The sequence below is a fragment of the Boleophthalmus pectinirostris genome, unplaced genomic scaffold (assembly GCF_026225935.1).
Source record: "Boleophthalmus pectinirostris isolate CB_2022bp ecotype Guang Dong unplaced genomic scaffold, ASM2622593v1 HiC_scaffold_1, whole genome shotgun sequence".
In the NCBI taxonomy this organism is placed as follows: Eukaryota; Metazoa; Chordata; class Actinopteri; order Gobiiformes; family Gobiidae; genus Boleophthalmus; species Boleophthalmus pectinirostris.
In genome coordinates, this window is record NW_026570970.1 from 24,278,833 (window position 1) to 24,295,288 (window position 16,456).

The window sequence follows — 16,456 nt, forward strand, 5'->3', positions numbered from 1 at the left end:
ACCGAAATAAAAAAATGTATAAATGTGTTTTTGTGTGTGTGTGTGTTGTTGTCCCAACAACATATTAAAACAGATTTTATAATAAAGCAACTCACATACAGAAACAGTAAAGTTAGAGATTAAAAATGAGATTAACGCGATTAAAAAACATAACGCGCTAAATATGACTGTAATTAATTAATCGCAATTAACGCGATAATTTGACGCCCCTAGTTATAATGTTGTTTTCTCATTTTTCTCATTTTCTTTCTCATTAAAAACATACGGGAGTTGTGTTTTGTTTCATTCACACATGTTTAACACACGAACCCTGCATATTTAGGCAGAATTATTTTCTCAAACACAAAACACTCCACCTAGTGATGTTATGTGGTAATACAGGAAGTGCTCGCTGTGTTTTTAAACTCCACAACCTCCATAAATGATATCTCATACATGTGTGAGTGAAACAAAACACAACTCCAGGTGTGTTTTTTATGTTTTTCAAGTCAATTTTACATAATGTAGAAGCTTTACAACAAATATTTTATAACGGTGCTGGGCAATATAGTAATTAAAATCAAATCGTGATCTCATTCCTGTGAATATATGCCATTTTGTTCAAATCATCACATCATGTTTTAGTAAATTTATCTTAAATGCAGCTCTATGCTCAAATAAAGACACTTTTTCCCATGTCACTCCCCCTGAATCCACTAAGTGACAGGTGGTTTGAACCAGCTGCAACAAAGTGTGACATGTCAAAAGAAGCAAATGACGTTAGTTTCTTTGTTTAGTCTTGGTTTGGTAACTATGTTTACATGAATCGCAGTCTTTATGTTTTCACATATCATTCACCCCTAGTTTATAGTCAAAACAACATGATGGCCAGATGTGATAAAAAATAAAATGAAATAAATAAATAAAATAAAATAAAAATTACTAAAATTAGTAAAATGTAATGTAGCAATGGAAAAACACAACTTTAACCAAATAAGCAAATGCCGTAGCTGATATCACTAAACATAAGGCCATAAAGAGAAGTCGATTTCACTAAAATCAGGTTGAGCATTTGATGGTGAGTGGAATAAACATGAATCAGCATTCACAGATTATACAAAACAAACCCCAAACTACCCACAAAGCTGCCATGATGGGTTAAGACTGATCCCATAAAAGACCTTTGAAATGTATTGACTCCAACTCATATCTTTTCCTACCTGTATAAGAGCTTTATCTCTTCAGATCTCTGTGATCACTCATGGCTAAAAACGCCAATATCAAAACCAGGTTGCACGCCCTTTGGCTGCAGATATGGACCCTCTTTTCCAAAACCCGCTCTAACATTTCTGGACAGCGTTGCCTCAAATCTGTTCTCTTCTTGACATCGCAAGTGAGGTGAGGACATTAAATTTGAAATATCTGCTTTCACCCGTCCCATCTAGCACATTCTGTACTCAGACCATGCAACCCACCCATGCACATTAACAAATAACTTTGCCAACACAAAACAAAATATGTGGATTCAATATTACTTATTGGTTCTATTAACTTAATTTCTTACAAACATCTGTTACAAACCTTTTCTTTCTTACAAACCCATTTATTGTGAGTTGGCCCCCTCAGAGTGAGCTAGAGCTTTGTAAAACTTAAATGTGATGTTATGTAAAAATGATTTGCTATAAATGTGGGTTAGACCTGGTTTAATGCAATTTAAATCATGGGTTTAAATTTGGTCAATATGGTCCTTGTTTTTGTATTGGTTTAGACCTGGTTTGGTCCTTAGTATGCCTGCGATCAGTCCCATCAATGACATTAATTAAATCAGGCTATGAAATAAAAATATGCAGTTTTCACAATTTCAACACTATTACTATACAGTATATGGCTTTGTTGTTGTTTATTATGGTTGTGGCTAAATGACAAATGCAGACCCATAAGGCAGCGGTCCCTGGTTTATTACAGCATAAGGTTTGCATTGTTTAGTCCCTATTTTGTCTTGCCCTTGATTAGCGTTGGTCCTGGTTTCTGGTATAGCCCTGCATCTGCTTCAGTCCTGGTTTATTTTACTGTATTAAATGTAAAGTTGAAGGGCAAATCACAGCATTATCCAAGGTGGTACTTTGAAATCCATATGAAGGCATAAGAATATACTGTGTAAGCATGAAAACAGATGGATCTCAAAGAGCAAAACATATGCAATGGTAAAAAAGCCCTTCCGACAAAGACAGGACTTCAAAAACTGTATAAATAAAGAATGTGCAGAGACATATGGTTAGGGAGGTAGTGCAGGCAGCTGTCTTCAACTACACAGACCTGCACATGTACATAGTGCACTAGGCTTGAGTCTTGAGTCACTGTAAATTGTGGAGTATGGAGGTGAGGTTGAGGCACAGAAAGGTGTGTGTGGGTCCGTATCTGCGCTGAAGTTCACGAATCTGCTCAAGGACAGAGGACGACTCAAAGAGACGGCGGTTTCTTCTGATGAGAGAAGGAAAAGACAGAGATAGTGATTAAAAGAGGTTGACTGTGAAATTACTATGGCTCTCATTCAAGTCATATTTGACATTTTGTAAGCATTCAAGACAATGAGAACTACAGCATATGTCTGGTGTTATGTGAATCTCATCTCCCAAACTTTCCCCTGTTTGTTTAGTATCTTGACAGTTAAAGCTTGGGAAATAAATTAATGTCTAAAAAGATATGTTATCTGCTTGAACCAAATCACAAACACATCATTGATTTACTGAAGTTAAAGGTCCACTATGTAACTTTTCTGCCATTACAGAATCTTTAACTGTATAAATTTTTTTGCTATTTCTAAAAACCTTGAAAAACATGAATTCTTAGTGTGTGTGATTTGATTGCCTCTCCACATATGTAACATGTAATTTGGTCGGGTGGTGTTACATGCCTTTCTCCATGGACATAAACAGTATTAATGTCATACTGTGGAAAACAATAACACCTTCATGGAGAGAAGCAGGTGGCGGATCATCCACCATGAAAGTTGCATAATGAACTGAAAATTAAATAGTTTTATTTGCACTAAAATTGTCATATCTAACAATTACAAGACATTATGAAGCAGATATAAGCCAGATTGAAATGCTGTAATGTAGGGTGAAGACTAATGGTGAGATCCAACTTTGGGTCCTCTAAATAAAATTCAAAACCAGTGATGACCCACAAAGACATAACAACAAAGTAACAAAGTATGTTTTTTTCATTAACTCTCTCCGACATGCTGTATAGTGTGGCCTACCTGATAGTGGAGAGTTTCTGTAGAAGGATGCAGAGCTTTTCTAAAAGCAGCAGCTCCAAATGAGGACTCCTGAGAACTTGGGATATCGTGTGGAAAAACCCATCACAGCTACAGGCCTCTATGAAGCTCTTATAGTAGCCTACAAACACAAAAACAAATCACTCCAAACACCGTTGTAAACAAAGACGTTTTTCTTCTAGAGCCTGATTTGTCGAAGTTTCCAAATTTGCACAGGAATGAGAACAAACAAGCCATGAAAACATTTTATCAATCAAACACAGAGTAGCAGGGAAGCAGATGCAGAGTGGACGAGTGGAGAAAGGTTTTGTTTAAAAAAAGAGCTTCCATATTGTCACTGTTGACGTTGACCCTTCAGTATAATAAAACATAACCTCACACACAAACATATGGAGATGAAACACAGCACAGAAAAGCGCACATGTGGAGCCAACATTTCTTAGATTAATAAAAATAAATTCGGACCTTATGAAGTCCTTAAATTAGTGGGTTCCGGGTAAATAAACATTTGTTTCTGCTAAAGTCACATTCCACTTCCTTCAACAAATTCACTTCCTGCCGTTGTAAAACCGCAACATGAGAGTAAAGAATCAGATGTAAGAGAGAGGGGCCTGATGGTAGAGGTAGTGAAGTGCAGTGGTCACGCTGGCATCCAAACATAGCACAAGATCAGGAAGGAATTAGGTTCCAATCACAACATACAAAATACAAATGCACACAAAGATCACGTGAGGGATAAAACTGCAATTTAGGAAGTAACTTGATTGCTTTACTGTTGTAAGGGTCTGCTATTTATGTAAAGGCTATGGAGCTCGACAGTGCCCGCCTGCCCACCCCCCCAGTTCTGGAAGTGAATTTCTCATTAATTTCTCCCATAGAAATAAAAGAAAACTTGCTCAAGGTTAATTAGCTAATGACTAAAAAAAGTACTTCTGAAACCAGAGTGGCTTGTCACTGTTGAGCCTTTTGGAGTCAGACCACAATAACCTTTTCTTGCACTTTGATGTAACTAAATAAGATAAATAGAAAAATGGTAATAGTACCTTCCAGTCAGCTGGAAGAATGTGTCAATATATATTTGCATTAGTCAAATAGCCTTAACCCCAGTTATAGCTTAAAAATGACAAAAACTTTAATTGTAAAAATAAAACATACAGATACCATATTTTTAGAAAATGTGTGTGTGTGTTTGTGTGAATTCAAACTTATAACAAAATAAACCCTCTATCCATTATCTCTCCAAACCAAGATAAAACATATATACACGTCTTTAATATTAAAGCTCCAATGAAAGAGTTTTAATTCTATATGAATACTTTTTTTTTTTTTCAAGCCTATTTCTGTACACACAAACACCATTAAGGCTCATTATAACAGCTGCAGATGTGTTTCTTATACACTCAGCTATTCACAGAAACAACAGGTCCATTAGCAGCACATACAGGAGCCGTGGGGGCCATCAAACTCTAATGAAGGTTAATAATATGTTGAAAGGTATTTACGGAGGTCACTGGGGCTGTTCTTTACTATGAACCAGAATGAAATAACGACTCACTGAGCGACTGTGAAAAAGTAACAAGGTGTGAATGGCTGAAGCACACGGCATGGTGAAAACAAGTCCATATGCCCCATTCAAACTTTATTTCACTGTTTAAAGAACTGCAGGAGTGAAATGTAGCTATGTGAAATGTGCTATTGTGTATTATGACTAAATGATAATATGGGTATTGGGGCTGAATGATTTGGATAAAATATCTAATAGCAATTTTTCTGACAAGCATTGTGATTAGTTTTGTAATCCATCTATCAATAATGGGCTTCTGATCAAAGTTAATTTTTTAAGCATCCGGGAGGATTGTCAAAAAGAAATATGAACTGGCAATCTAATGCAAGAATTACATTTCAGAATTCAGGAAACATTGTACAGACCTAAACTACAGGATTAGCAGTTTTATGCCGAAGATAGAAGAGGATATTTTGTTGTTTGTGGAGGAAAACATTTTTTTTAAATTGCAGTTGCGATTTGCTAATTTTAAAATCTTAAACAGTACTTCTGGCCATACTAAGCTGTGTACACTGCAGTGCAACTACCGTTTTTTAGGTGTAAGTCCCTCCTTGTCTCTGCTCATTTTGGCTCTTGCTTGTAAAACACAGTAATTAGCCAGGCTTAGAGTCCCAGTGAAGCGCACACATGCACACAGCTCTGGCCCTGCTCCCCCAATTACTGCACTCTGTTGTGGATTAGTATTTAGCAGTCTCCAATGATACGCCTCATAACTACACCATACAGGCAGGGAATATTTAAGTTTTTTACAGCCACAACTTTAAATGCATAGCCTGGCCACGGTTTATGATAGATGGGAGTGGAAACCTACCTCCCCAATTCACATATGTTACCTATAAGAGGAAGATACGGCCTTATACTCCAGAACAGGCTGGTGTAAATCAAATCAAATAGTGATAGTAAAAAGCAGTCAGTAAATCAGGAGAAGAGAGATCATAAGTACTTTAGGGTATACGTCAGCACTAAACACTTCAGCAGGAAAAGTTTATTAACAACCAGGTTACAGATGGGCTAATATAAGACTCTGATTTATTGGGATGTCATGATATCAAATTTAGGGTTATGGTTGTTGTGAGAAGGAATACAGTTTTATAATTATTCACCATTACTGACACATACATACAACAATGAAATCCTTAATTCTCTCTTCTAGTGAGGCCAGTATTTTAAAATAAAACTTTCTGAATGATAAAGTAAAAAAGTATGGGATTTGACATTTAGTGTTTTTTTTTTTGAGTTTAGAGTGTAGATGTCATGGTTAATTGATTATCAATTTAAACCAAATAATCTTGACATACCTACTTTATATTGATTAATACTAGTACTTTCTATGTAGTGTCCCTGTTTGCTGAAGCACATTCTCAATTTCTCAGATAACGGATCAAGGAAATATTTTTGGATGCTCCATGAAATATCTAAATCAACCATAATGTGCATGTTCTGGTTACTGTTTGGGCCTGTTCCCAATGTCTGTCACACCAGTCCAAAGCGATCCTGCGATTACTGTAACTGTTTACAAATCGACTGAGAGGCTGCAAACAATACATCCATTTGGGATTTTCAAGTTTAAAAGGTATTGTATATGCTCTTTCTCATCCAGTGTCAATGTGCATAGTACTGCGGGAAACCAACCGATCTAAAAGTCTCATGTGACCAATAAGGCCTCCCACACAGTGCCTCCAGGTCTGATTACACAATACAATAATGGAATAATCGCCATTGGTTAAAAGAAAACAGTATCAATAAATTATATAGTTATAATAATAGTAACTAAACACAATCTATTTTTTATAATAGATAATTTATAATTATGTTATATGCGAAGTCTGTGTAATGTCTCACGCATTCAGTTTAAAAACAGAAATACAAGATAAAACAGTCCTTTCAATTGTAATGTATCTTGTAGCCATATGACAGTTGAGACCTGTGACAGTAGACTTTAAATAAAGAAAACTACAATGAATACTTACTAGATTCTTGAGTGAGCTGCAGTAGTATGTCTATGATAGGAGCTTGTAGTCCTGCGCGCCCGGTCCTCAGCACTGTCAGAAGCTCAGACACTCCTCCATTTTGTAACAACAGGCCTCTGCACTCCTCATGGAACAGGTCTGAGTGCATGGAGTGCAATACCTGAGCCAGTACATCAGCTGTGGATAAACAAACAGAAATCCCACTGTAATACATCCATTGTATCCTTGGCAAGACACACAACTCTCACTGTTCACTGTAAAACTCTCATAAACATGCCAGATCACTGTACGAATGTTTCGCTAAGGTAGGTAATGCTACAATAACCATGACTAGTTGACAATTACAATAATTTTAATAGTATTCTGCATTTTTGAGCCTTAAATCTCCAGCAGAGGCTGATATTTTGTTTGGCCCATCCACTTGCCTAAATATACATTTAAAATATATGCATAAAGGTTTATTTGAACACTACCAAACAGGACTGCAAAAAGCAACTATACACAGTCTGTAGCAAAACAAGGCTGTGGATGAGATTCTACTAAACTCAGAATAGATAATTTGGGTAAAATTTACTAAATCATCCCTACAAATTGGCCGATAAAAATATTTTTGGGCTATTCTATGGATTCTAAACAATCGCTATCAGCATCAATATCATATTGGTCAATGTCGAGCCAGAAGAATAAACATATTTATCATTTAAAGTAATGTTTTGTAATTCATGTTTTAAAAATCAGTATAGGCCAAATAGCTTCCTCACAAGTACCGAGAAGCAAAAGAAGCATATTGTTCTGAACTAAATTAACTGCAGAACAGAACAGAACAAATCACACAATTTTTTGTGACTGATTGGAGCAATGAATATAATAATTTTTAAAATCTGATCAAATGTGCACATAGCTCTTCTCTATGGCAACCAAATACAACAAAAGAGAGAAAGTCAAAAAGGTCTGTCAAAAAAATATAAAAATTCAAATCTAACAGATCATAAAATATGTGCCTGTCCAAGGCTTTTATCCCTGTTCCCTTTTCTGTTCAAACTTTGACCCTAACTTGTTATTCCTGCACAGGGCTCTCCAAAAAACCCAAAACATATTCTCCAATACTTATCATATGAAAATGGTCAACATTTGTGGACAATCTCAGAAGAAGAAATTATGAGAGTGAATTTATAAAACCTGACACAAGATAAAAGATTCCTTTGCTTTTTGAAGTCTAAGAATGGTCCCAATTTTAAACAAAGAGGCGAAACACATATTTATCATGAACAATTTGGTTTTACATAAATAAAGTACCCTGGTTTGTATGCTGACAGCAGATAGACTTTATAGTGAAAGAGTGTGGGAGCTTTGGAGCATTAAGAGCCGTAGGAGCAAGGTCATTGGAGAAGAAAGCTCCATAAAACATGTCAGCATACAGTCAGATTTACACAGTGAGAAGACATGAGGCTCCGTCTGGACAGAGCTGAAAGGAAGTTTAAGCACTTTGTGAATGAAGTAAAAAAAACTATATGATTGACTGCATATGTGTTTTATAATGGTGAAAAGGTTATATAATGTCATTGGCTTTGGCCTTTACACTGTTAATGTGTCCAGTATTTTTTTATTAAGGTGTTGTAGTTTTGTTGCTTTCACTAGAAAATAATATGGTGCAATGTGTAAGGGATACTTAAAACAAAAACAAAAGTTGGAACCCACTGCTAAACAAAACTGTAGTATCACAAGTGATTGACAAACTGAAAATATTTTGACATGGAGACCCAATAATGTCAGCCCTGCATATTGTAACAACTTACATGTATTGAATTTTAAAAGACTGAGAAAAAAAGTGAAGGATACAGAAAATTAAACCTTTAAAACAAAGTGAAGTGTTTTGAAGTGTGTGACATTTTGAACAAACAGAAAAGTTCCTGGAGGAGCCGCTTGACTGAATCTTTATTTAAATGTCAAGAGAAGTGCACTACCTGTTGTATAGAAATGAACTTAAGCTTGTGGCTGCTGAAAGTTGTATTATGAACAATTTCAACGACATCTGTTGTTTCGAAAGGAAAGGTATGGACTTGGTCTAGTCTCCTCCATATGCTATAATAATCTTACTGCATTATCTTCTTCTAACTTATAACATACTGCACAATGCTCTTACTCTTAATTATTGCATTTCTAATAAACTAAAAAAGAGGCAGTTCTATGTTTGTAAATCAATTTTCTGAGACCCCTTTTTACTGCCAGCTTTGCCTCAAGTAGTGAATCGTGGTGATAGAAAATTAGATATGGTTAGAGAACTTACTGCCAGCTCAGTCCGTTATCTTGGCCTACAACAGAAGCAGAGCCAGACTGGACATTACTAGACCGGAATGGACAACACGATCACAATGTCAAGGGTTCATGTCTGCTTGTGCTGATGGTAAATAATCTTCTCCTGTGTGAGAACTCCAGTGTCATACCTCTCCTCTTCAATTCTCGGGTTACTACAATTTATTCTACAACAGCTCTGCAAATTTGTGTTTGTCTGTTGCCTTAGAGAATGTGCACTTGTTTGAAAAATGTTTCTGTAAGGTTAAACTTTTACTTTTTAGCAGCTCTTTCACCAGATTTATTGTATAGTATTTCAACACTGATTGTTTTAGGTCTTTATTTCAAATATATATACATATACAGATACACACACATATATAGATATAGATATAGCCATTACCTTGTGTGACTGTGCGTAGTATGATGAGCACAGAGAGGATGCGTGTCTCGGGACATGGGCTTCTGTAAAGAGCCTGTCTAGAGCAGGGCCCATTCAGTTCCTCTGTCTCTGGATCCTGAGACTGAACATGGCTCCGAGGCTTGGAGACTTCTTCTCCGATGCGCCTCAGTGTTGCTGATAACACCACATGCTGTTCATAGTAAACACAAACAAACTGCAAGTAAAACGGCTGCGTTCAGTTACATTTGTTATGCGGCTTCAGGAAACAAAAACAATGTGCCTAAAGTGATCTGCGTCAAAGACAGTGAATGAAACACAAGGTCAGTTTGTCAAGGAACCAGTGCACTCTCTCTCAGATCGTGTAAATAACTCATGGAGCCAGTTAATCAGTTGAGTAAACCACCCACTTTCCAAAATGTATAACCAACAAAAAGCTTTCTGCTCTTCATGACACGTGCCTGTCTAAACTCTAAGCTCCATCTGCCATTTTGTTTGGAAAGAGGCTACTCAATATGACAGGTCCTACCTCTGAACTGACAGTCATCACATTTACATGTCATTGTAACTATAGTAAAAATCTTAATAGCTCTTCATTTAACTAAAAGCAACAAAACCATGTCCCTCAAATGTACCTAAAGATTTAGAATGACTAAAATGAGCTATCTACAGAGGGTCATTTTGTGTTGCACTTTTCCTCTATAACATTGCTATACAAACCGTATTTATCCCATTTGGGCCTACTGCAGACCTGTGTCAATAGTCTGTTTTAGTGCTGGTTTAATCAAGTTTACGAAATACTTGGAAATCCAAATATTGGATTTAAGTTAGTAGATTTAATTCTTTTCAAGCAACTTGAACAACTTAATGAGTGCATTTGTGGATTAAATAAATAAATCAGATAGCACCAGGAAAAGTCCTTAATAAGACACAAATCAGGCATGGATTAGTTCATAGTTGGCATAGGATGTTGGCCGTAGCTGACAGTCACATTTTAGGTTAGAAGCTCATGTTTTAAATCTTGACATAACAATGCAGAGCGAGCCATCAATCATTCCCCACTTTCACCCCAAGTGGAAATAAACCCAGTGTCAAAACAATGGCTCTTTCTGTTAGTATGTAAACATGATACCAGGCAGTACCCACTTTTTCACCTCTTTTTTCCCTCACAGCAAAACCTCACATTTAATCCTACTAACCTGTCCACTGTTGTCCAAGTGTCTCAGGGCCCTGTGAATAAGGTGAAGGAGGCTGCAGACGAGCACAGGCTCCGACAAAGGTGTGTGGGCAAGCTGATCTGCTAATAATGGCAGTACCTGGGGACAAAAACACAACTTACTGTAGATAAATTATCACTTCTATCTCAATAAAGCTTTTTTTTATGTGGCATCGGGTATCGTTCATTGTGGTCATGACACCGAGACAAGTGCTGAAAAAAGTCTCTGCAATAAAATAAGAGTGAAACTGCAATGAGGAGTCCAACCTTGAGGCACCTTTCGTTGAGTAGTATTTCTGCGGGTAAACAGTGGCCCACATCTTTAACACTGGGGACCATTGATGAGTTGAGATGCTCATCAAGAACCCAGTCCAGGAGCAGAGAGAGCAGCTTTGCAGAAGGGAAAACCTGCAGGATGTATAAACAAGAAGATTGATACAAGAATGACATAAGTATACACATGAGGAATAAAGAAGAGGCATATGTCTAGAAGGGATGCAAAGTTCAAGGCCTCAGAAGAAGAAAAAAAAGAAAAAAAAAAAGAAAGTTGTAGAAGAGATGTAAAAGAAGAGATGTAGACTCAAGCATATGTGAACTCCGGTATGTTTCTGAGGCCAGTAACAGTATTATAACATGGATTAAAGCTCACCAGAGTACATTTTATGTAATATAGGACCTTTATAGCATGGATAAGCCTTTATAGGGCTGTTTTCTTCCTGTATATGAGACCATATAATGGACGATTAATGTGCTGGAATAGTGGCAAATGCATATTGACCCACACGTGTGTTTGTGAAGACCATACTGAACAATACAATATTATATTTTGTATTGTTGCATTAGATGCAATATACACCTAAATGCAGAATTAAAACCAAATTGTATCAACAGAAGATGGGAGAGAAATTAGGAATTCATTAGCGCCAAACAAGTTCTTAAACACTGTCGTTTAGTTAATTACATGTATATACTGGCAAGCTACATTAATGTGCAATAATCAATTTGAAAAACAAGTAGATAAGTCTTAAAATAGTCAAATAAAAATAACTAAAGAAATTATGTTGTGTGTATTGCCTAATAACACTTTATACTGGTTTAAAAATGTTCAGGAGAAGCTTGAAAATGCAATTATTAAAAACCTTTATTTATTAATTGAAAGAAGTAAAAGTAGATATGCAGGTATAGTAACAAATTTGCCAGTTTGTAATGACATAGACATACCTTGCTGATATTTTTACCAGAGGTTTTGTCCTTTTCGAGAGGTTTGACCCTTTCCAGGGGGTCATTTATTTTCTGACATTCTCTCAATGCAACACCGTGCTGATATTTCCTCTGAAAAGAAGCATTTAAATATAATTAGTCAGGATTTATGTTACAATAAATGTCACAAACAGCTGAATCTGTTTTATGGACTGGCTTTAATGAAACGCTGAAAGTTCAAAGTCTCACCTGTAGGTTTTCAAGTCGGGCCTGCACCCTCTTTGACTGCTTCTCCAGCCTTTTGTTCTGCTCACTCAATTCATTTAGCTGTTATTGATTATAATAAATAAATTAAAAAAAAATATATATATATATATAACATAAGTAAGTAATGTTTAAGAAGTTGTCAAATTGTACAGAAACATACTGAACAAGCTGTGTTATACTGCCCTCTTGTGGATTCAAGTAGGCAAAGTAAAAGATTAGAACTACAATTAATTTGCATAAGCTTGAACATTGAGATCTTGATTCACAAAATATTCACATATTCAAAGAATTTAAAATACAACTTTCAAAAACACCACCAAACTAACTTTTAAACAAGATGGTAAGGAGCATGCTATAAAAATATAATTTTTAAACATCAAATCATCAATGATATACATATGAGGTGCACAGAAAAATAATAACTGTTTTAAATGGTAATAAATAACAGAAAAAGGTGATCTATTATTTTGTCATATTAGCTAGCTAAATTTCTTTCCCATAATTAATTTTCTCCAACCGCACCCGTTTTTTCATATTGTCGTTCAGATCTTTGAGAGATTCAAAGCTTGACTTCAGTCTCTTGTTTTCTTTGGTCTTTTCCCGCAGTAGATTTTGGAGGTGAAGGATCTCTTTCTTTTGTTTCTGGTCATGTCAGGAGGACACAACACAAAAATTTGAAATACAAAATCCATATACATTGGCAGCAATTTCTTATTTTTTTTCACACATTTTAAGTTTTTTGTTCCACTGACCTCTTCTGCAGAAAGCATTTTTGAGTGGCACATTTCTTCTAAACCCAAGAGTTTCTGAAGACCCTCCTCTTGTTGTTTCAGTCTCATCTCTCGCTGCTCTAACTCCTCCTCCCACTGCAGCTGCTTCTGTCGCTCAGTCTGTGCTCAAATGCAATACATGTATGAATTACGGCACATTCTTCAAACCCAAGACAAGTTCTATTAGATACTCATTGCAAAAGAAATTGACTATTCACAAAAATGTATCTGTCAGGAATGTACAGTATAGTTATACAACAACAGCATCAACTACCACAGAATGTGGTAGTCAATGTCTGCTGTAAGGATAATTGGTAGGCAGACCAATCATAGAGCTGCAACAGGTTTGTGTGGAAGCCAAAGGCCCAAATGACCCAAAACAAACGTGGCAGCGTCAATACAGGCTATTTTGTTCGTTCAAGGTTAGGAAAACATAGCCACGCCCGGTAATGTTATGTAATACTGCTTGTGCAATGTTTAATCTCATATTAAAGCTAACATCCAACAAGCCAGAGTTGTGTTCTCACATATCACCATCTAGGTTGGTTGTTGTCTGAGTGTTGTTGTCATAGTGTGCCAGCTTCGGCCTCACAGAAGAAGAGCAGACACCCCTGACCACAACTTACAAATGGTAGCCTTAAACTCCTTATTTGAATTTCAGATTAAAAATATATCTCCCAGAAAATAAAGAAAAATATATTCCCTAATGCAATTCAACAGTAAACATTGGCCCATACTGATGTTTATTATGATTGATTATTCTTTCACTGTAGGACTTTGTTCACCTTAAGCTGCTCATAGACGGTCTCCATCTCCTGCAGTATTTTGACTGCTCCAGAGGTCGACGAGGAGCAAAAGTAAGAAAGATGCCGAGCTCCATCCCTCTCTCTGTCAGTTTCCCGAGACCCAAGGCTCCCATTCAAGTAAGAAGGCAAGGTCACATCTGGACAAGTACAAAAGAAGAAAAGCCCCAGGATGGTGCTTTAAATATTTATATTGCAGAGAGCTACAACAAACAAACACAGGAAGATAGAGAGGTTTTACTGTGAGGCTCTGAGCCCACCATGCCCAAATAGTCCTTTTAAACTAAATGCAATAACATAACTAATATTGCAATCTAGGCATGTTGGTAAACATTTTGACAACAGCAATTTAAAGACTTTCATCTTAACATGAATAAAAACAATACAAATGATAGTAAGAAATTTAAATATATTTGCACCTGTTTCTGTAAAAAGCTGCTGTGAATCTGAAAGAGCATGGGCTCTATGATTCTCCACCTCTTCTTCATCACTTTCAGACCTCAAATAATGAGACATAGTTAAGATATGGTGTCAGAGACTGCTATTAACACTTATACTCATATACTCATATACTTACAAGTCTGGTGTGAGGATAAGTCCTTTAAATAGTCCATGTAAAACTTTACTGTAACCTTTGAATTCCTTGTCAAACATGTGAGTCCTGATGAGATTTTGTGCGTTATCCTCACGATCTGGCAACTAAAGAAAATAACATATGGTCAGATGGATAGATGGATAGATAGATACTTTATAGATCCTGAAGGAAATTCAAAGTTTGGCAGAAGCAACATAAAGAAAAAAATATTAATAATGAAGTTCAAATTGACAGTTCATCCCCCTGCACTCATCAGCTATCGTATGTATGGCACATGGGACAAAGGACTTCCAGTGTCTGTCCATTGATCAGGACAGAGACAATAGCTTATCCCCTCAGGTGCTCTTCTGTCCGGTGATGGTGCAAGGGGTGCAGGGTTATATATGATGGAAAGGAGTTTGTTCTGTTCTCAGCCACAAATATGATTGAGTCAAGCTCAACACCCACTACAGAGTCTGCCTTCCTCACCATCTTATTCAGCCACATGGCATCTTTCTTTTTGAGGATAATAAGTAAGTTGAAATATGTAATATTAAAACTACTTTTATACTACAAAAGCAGGATAATCTCAGTAAACCATTTTTAAATAGACAGTATAATTCAAAAGCCCCAAGTTGCAACAAATAAATAGCAGAATGAACCAATAATAATTAGCCAGAGAAGTTATTTATTCTACCGTCTATAGCTCAGTTTATTGTATTACATAGAAATAACTAAAATCTGACCAGTGTTGAAATTTTAACCATGACAAATTTTGAGCCACAAAGTATATTCTTGCAGCTTTCATACATTGAACAATGAGTCAATATTATAATTATAGTGACAGGCCTACTTCCTCCCCAGCAGACCACACTGGTGAAGAGGACAGTGAAGATGACAATCCGGTAGAACAAGAGCAGGAGTACATGTTAAAGGACTTCAGCCTTCTCAGAAAGTGCAGGCTGCTCTGTCCCTTTCTCTACAGCATGTGCACGTGCTCAGACCAGTCCAGTCTGTAGATGAGCTAAAGGCCTCTAAGTACTTACATGTCTCCACAACCTCCACAGTGTCCCCCTAGATCACAGGTGTCAAACATAAGGCCCGGGGGCCAGATCCGGCCCTCCAAGACCTTTAATGTGGCCCTTGGGTGGTTTTCTACTAAAATATTTTAAATATTGAAATTGAATTTTTCTTAAAGTTTCAGGTTGTTCATAATATTATAATATAAAAAATATTTCTGTAATAGATTTGCATTTCTCTGCACAAATATTTGAACTTATATTATTGTTATTTTTGGGGTTTATATTCCATGAGTTTTCTGATCCGGCCCCTTTGGGATCAAAGTAGGTTGGATACGGCCCCCGGACCAAAATGAGTTTGACACCCCTGCCCTAGATGGTCACAGAGTGCAGCTGTGGCCTATTCCTCCTAAAATCCACCACAACCACATGCAAGTAATCCGTGTTTCCCCCAGGTTTATACAGATATTATGGTGGCACAGCACAGACAATACTTATTTATTAGTCAATATAATGCAGTGACAGCTACTGGATTTAACTGATCAAGAAAATGCTCTTAATGTGGACCTGTAGTACGTTATACAAAATTGTACCTGCTTTTTTCTGCTCGCTGAAATCGTGGTGCGTTTCTCAGCGGATGTTGCCATGTTTCAATCATTTAATCCGCTTGTTTGTTTGCCTGACCAGTCAGACCCTTCTATATTCTGATAGAATCCACTCGTCTTTGTAAAGTTTGTCAAAGCGTGTGGTTCTAGCTGGTAACTTGTTTGTACCTTTGTTTATACTGATGTAACGATGGCTAGCGTTGCAACTGCAAATCATTTAATGTGCGGCTAAAGTAAACTTCAGAGTTCACACCTCACACTTTCACGTTTTGAAAAAGGGACATAAACATCCGAATTTGGCGGATGTGTGACGTGTTCAAGGGGATTAAAAATGTGACAGCGCCCTCTAGCAGCTGAGGTTAGATTACAGTTTTTGATGAACCCACAGTTTTTTGTGACTTGCTCACACTAATCAGAGCTAAGTGAGTTAAAACGTCAAAAGTCTAAACGCTGAGAGCTTTGGAGCCTACTGAAATGCGCTACTTGAAGCCGGATTTATTTGAGGTATTTACAG

General features: G+C 36.7%; 1 protein-coding gene across 3 annotated transcripts; it reads right to left on the reverse strand.

Moving 5' to 3' along the window:
• Positions 1-1,495: 1,495 nt before the first annotated feature.
• LOC110156081 (coiled-coil domain-containing protein 138) lies at positions 1,496-16,224 on the reverse strand. Of its 3 annotated transcripts, XM_020920265.2 has the most exons (14): positions 15,931-16,224; positions 14,322-14,443; positions 14,164-14,243; positions 13,727-13,884; positions 12,924-13,061; positions 12,694-12,813; positions 12,154-12,231; positions 11,926-12,036; positions 10,972-11,112; positions 10,688-10,804; positions 9,492-9,681; positions 6,797-6,973; positions 3,245-3,383; positions 1,496-2,460 (listed from the first exon to the last, which is right to left on the reverse strand). In XM_020920265.2, exons 1-14 carry the CDS (start codon positions 15,982-15,984, stop codon positions 2,334-2,336), a joined length of 1,752 nt encoding a protein of 583 aa, XP_020775924.1. In that variant the 5' UTR covers positions 15,985-16,224; the 3' UTR covers positions 1,496-2,333. The 3 variants fall into 3 exon arrangements, with proteins under 3 accessions (XP_020775924.1, XP_055008242.1, XP_055008247.1); XM_055152267.1 differs by lacking the exon at positions 12,694-12,813; XM_055152272.1 differs by lacking the exons at positions 1,496-2,460; positions 3,245-3,383 and adding an exon at positions 9,084-9,108 and having other exon boundaries at positions 6,840-6,973.
• Between the last annotated feature and the right edge of the window lie 232 nt (positions 16,225-16,456).

Coding starts and splice junctions, on each gene's coding strand:
- LOC110156081 (XM_020920265.2), bottom strand. CDS start 15,984: ATGGCAACATCCGCTGAGAAACGCACCACGATTTCAGCGAGCAGAAAA. Junction 13,062..13,726: donor CCGTCTATGAGCAGCTTAAG/GTGAACAAAGTC, acceptor ATTTGAGCACAG/ACTGAGCGACAGAAGCAGCT. Junction 11,113..11,925: donor CTGGTAAAAATATCAGCAAG/GTATGTCTATGT, acceptor TACATCCTGCAG/GTTTTCCCTTCTGCAAAGCT.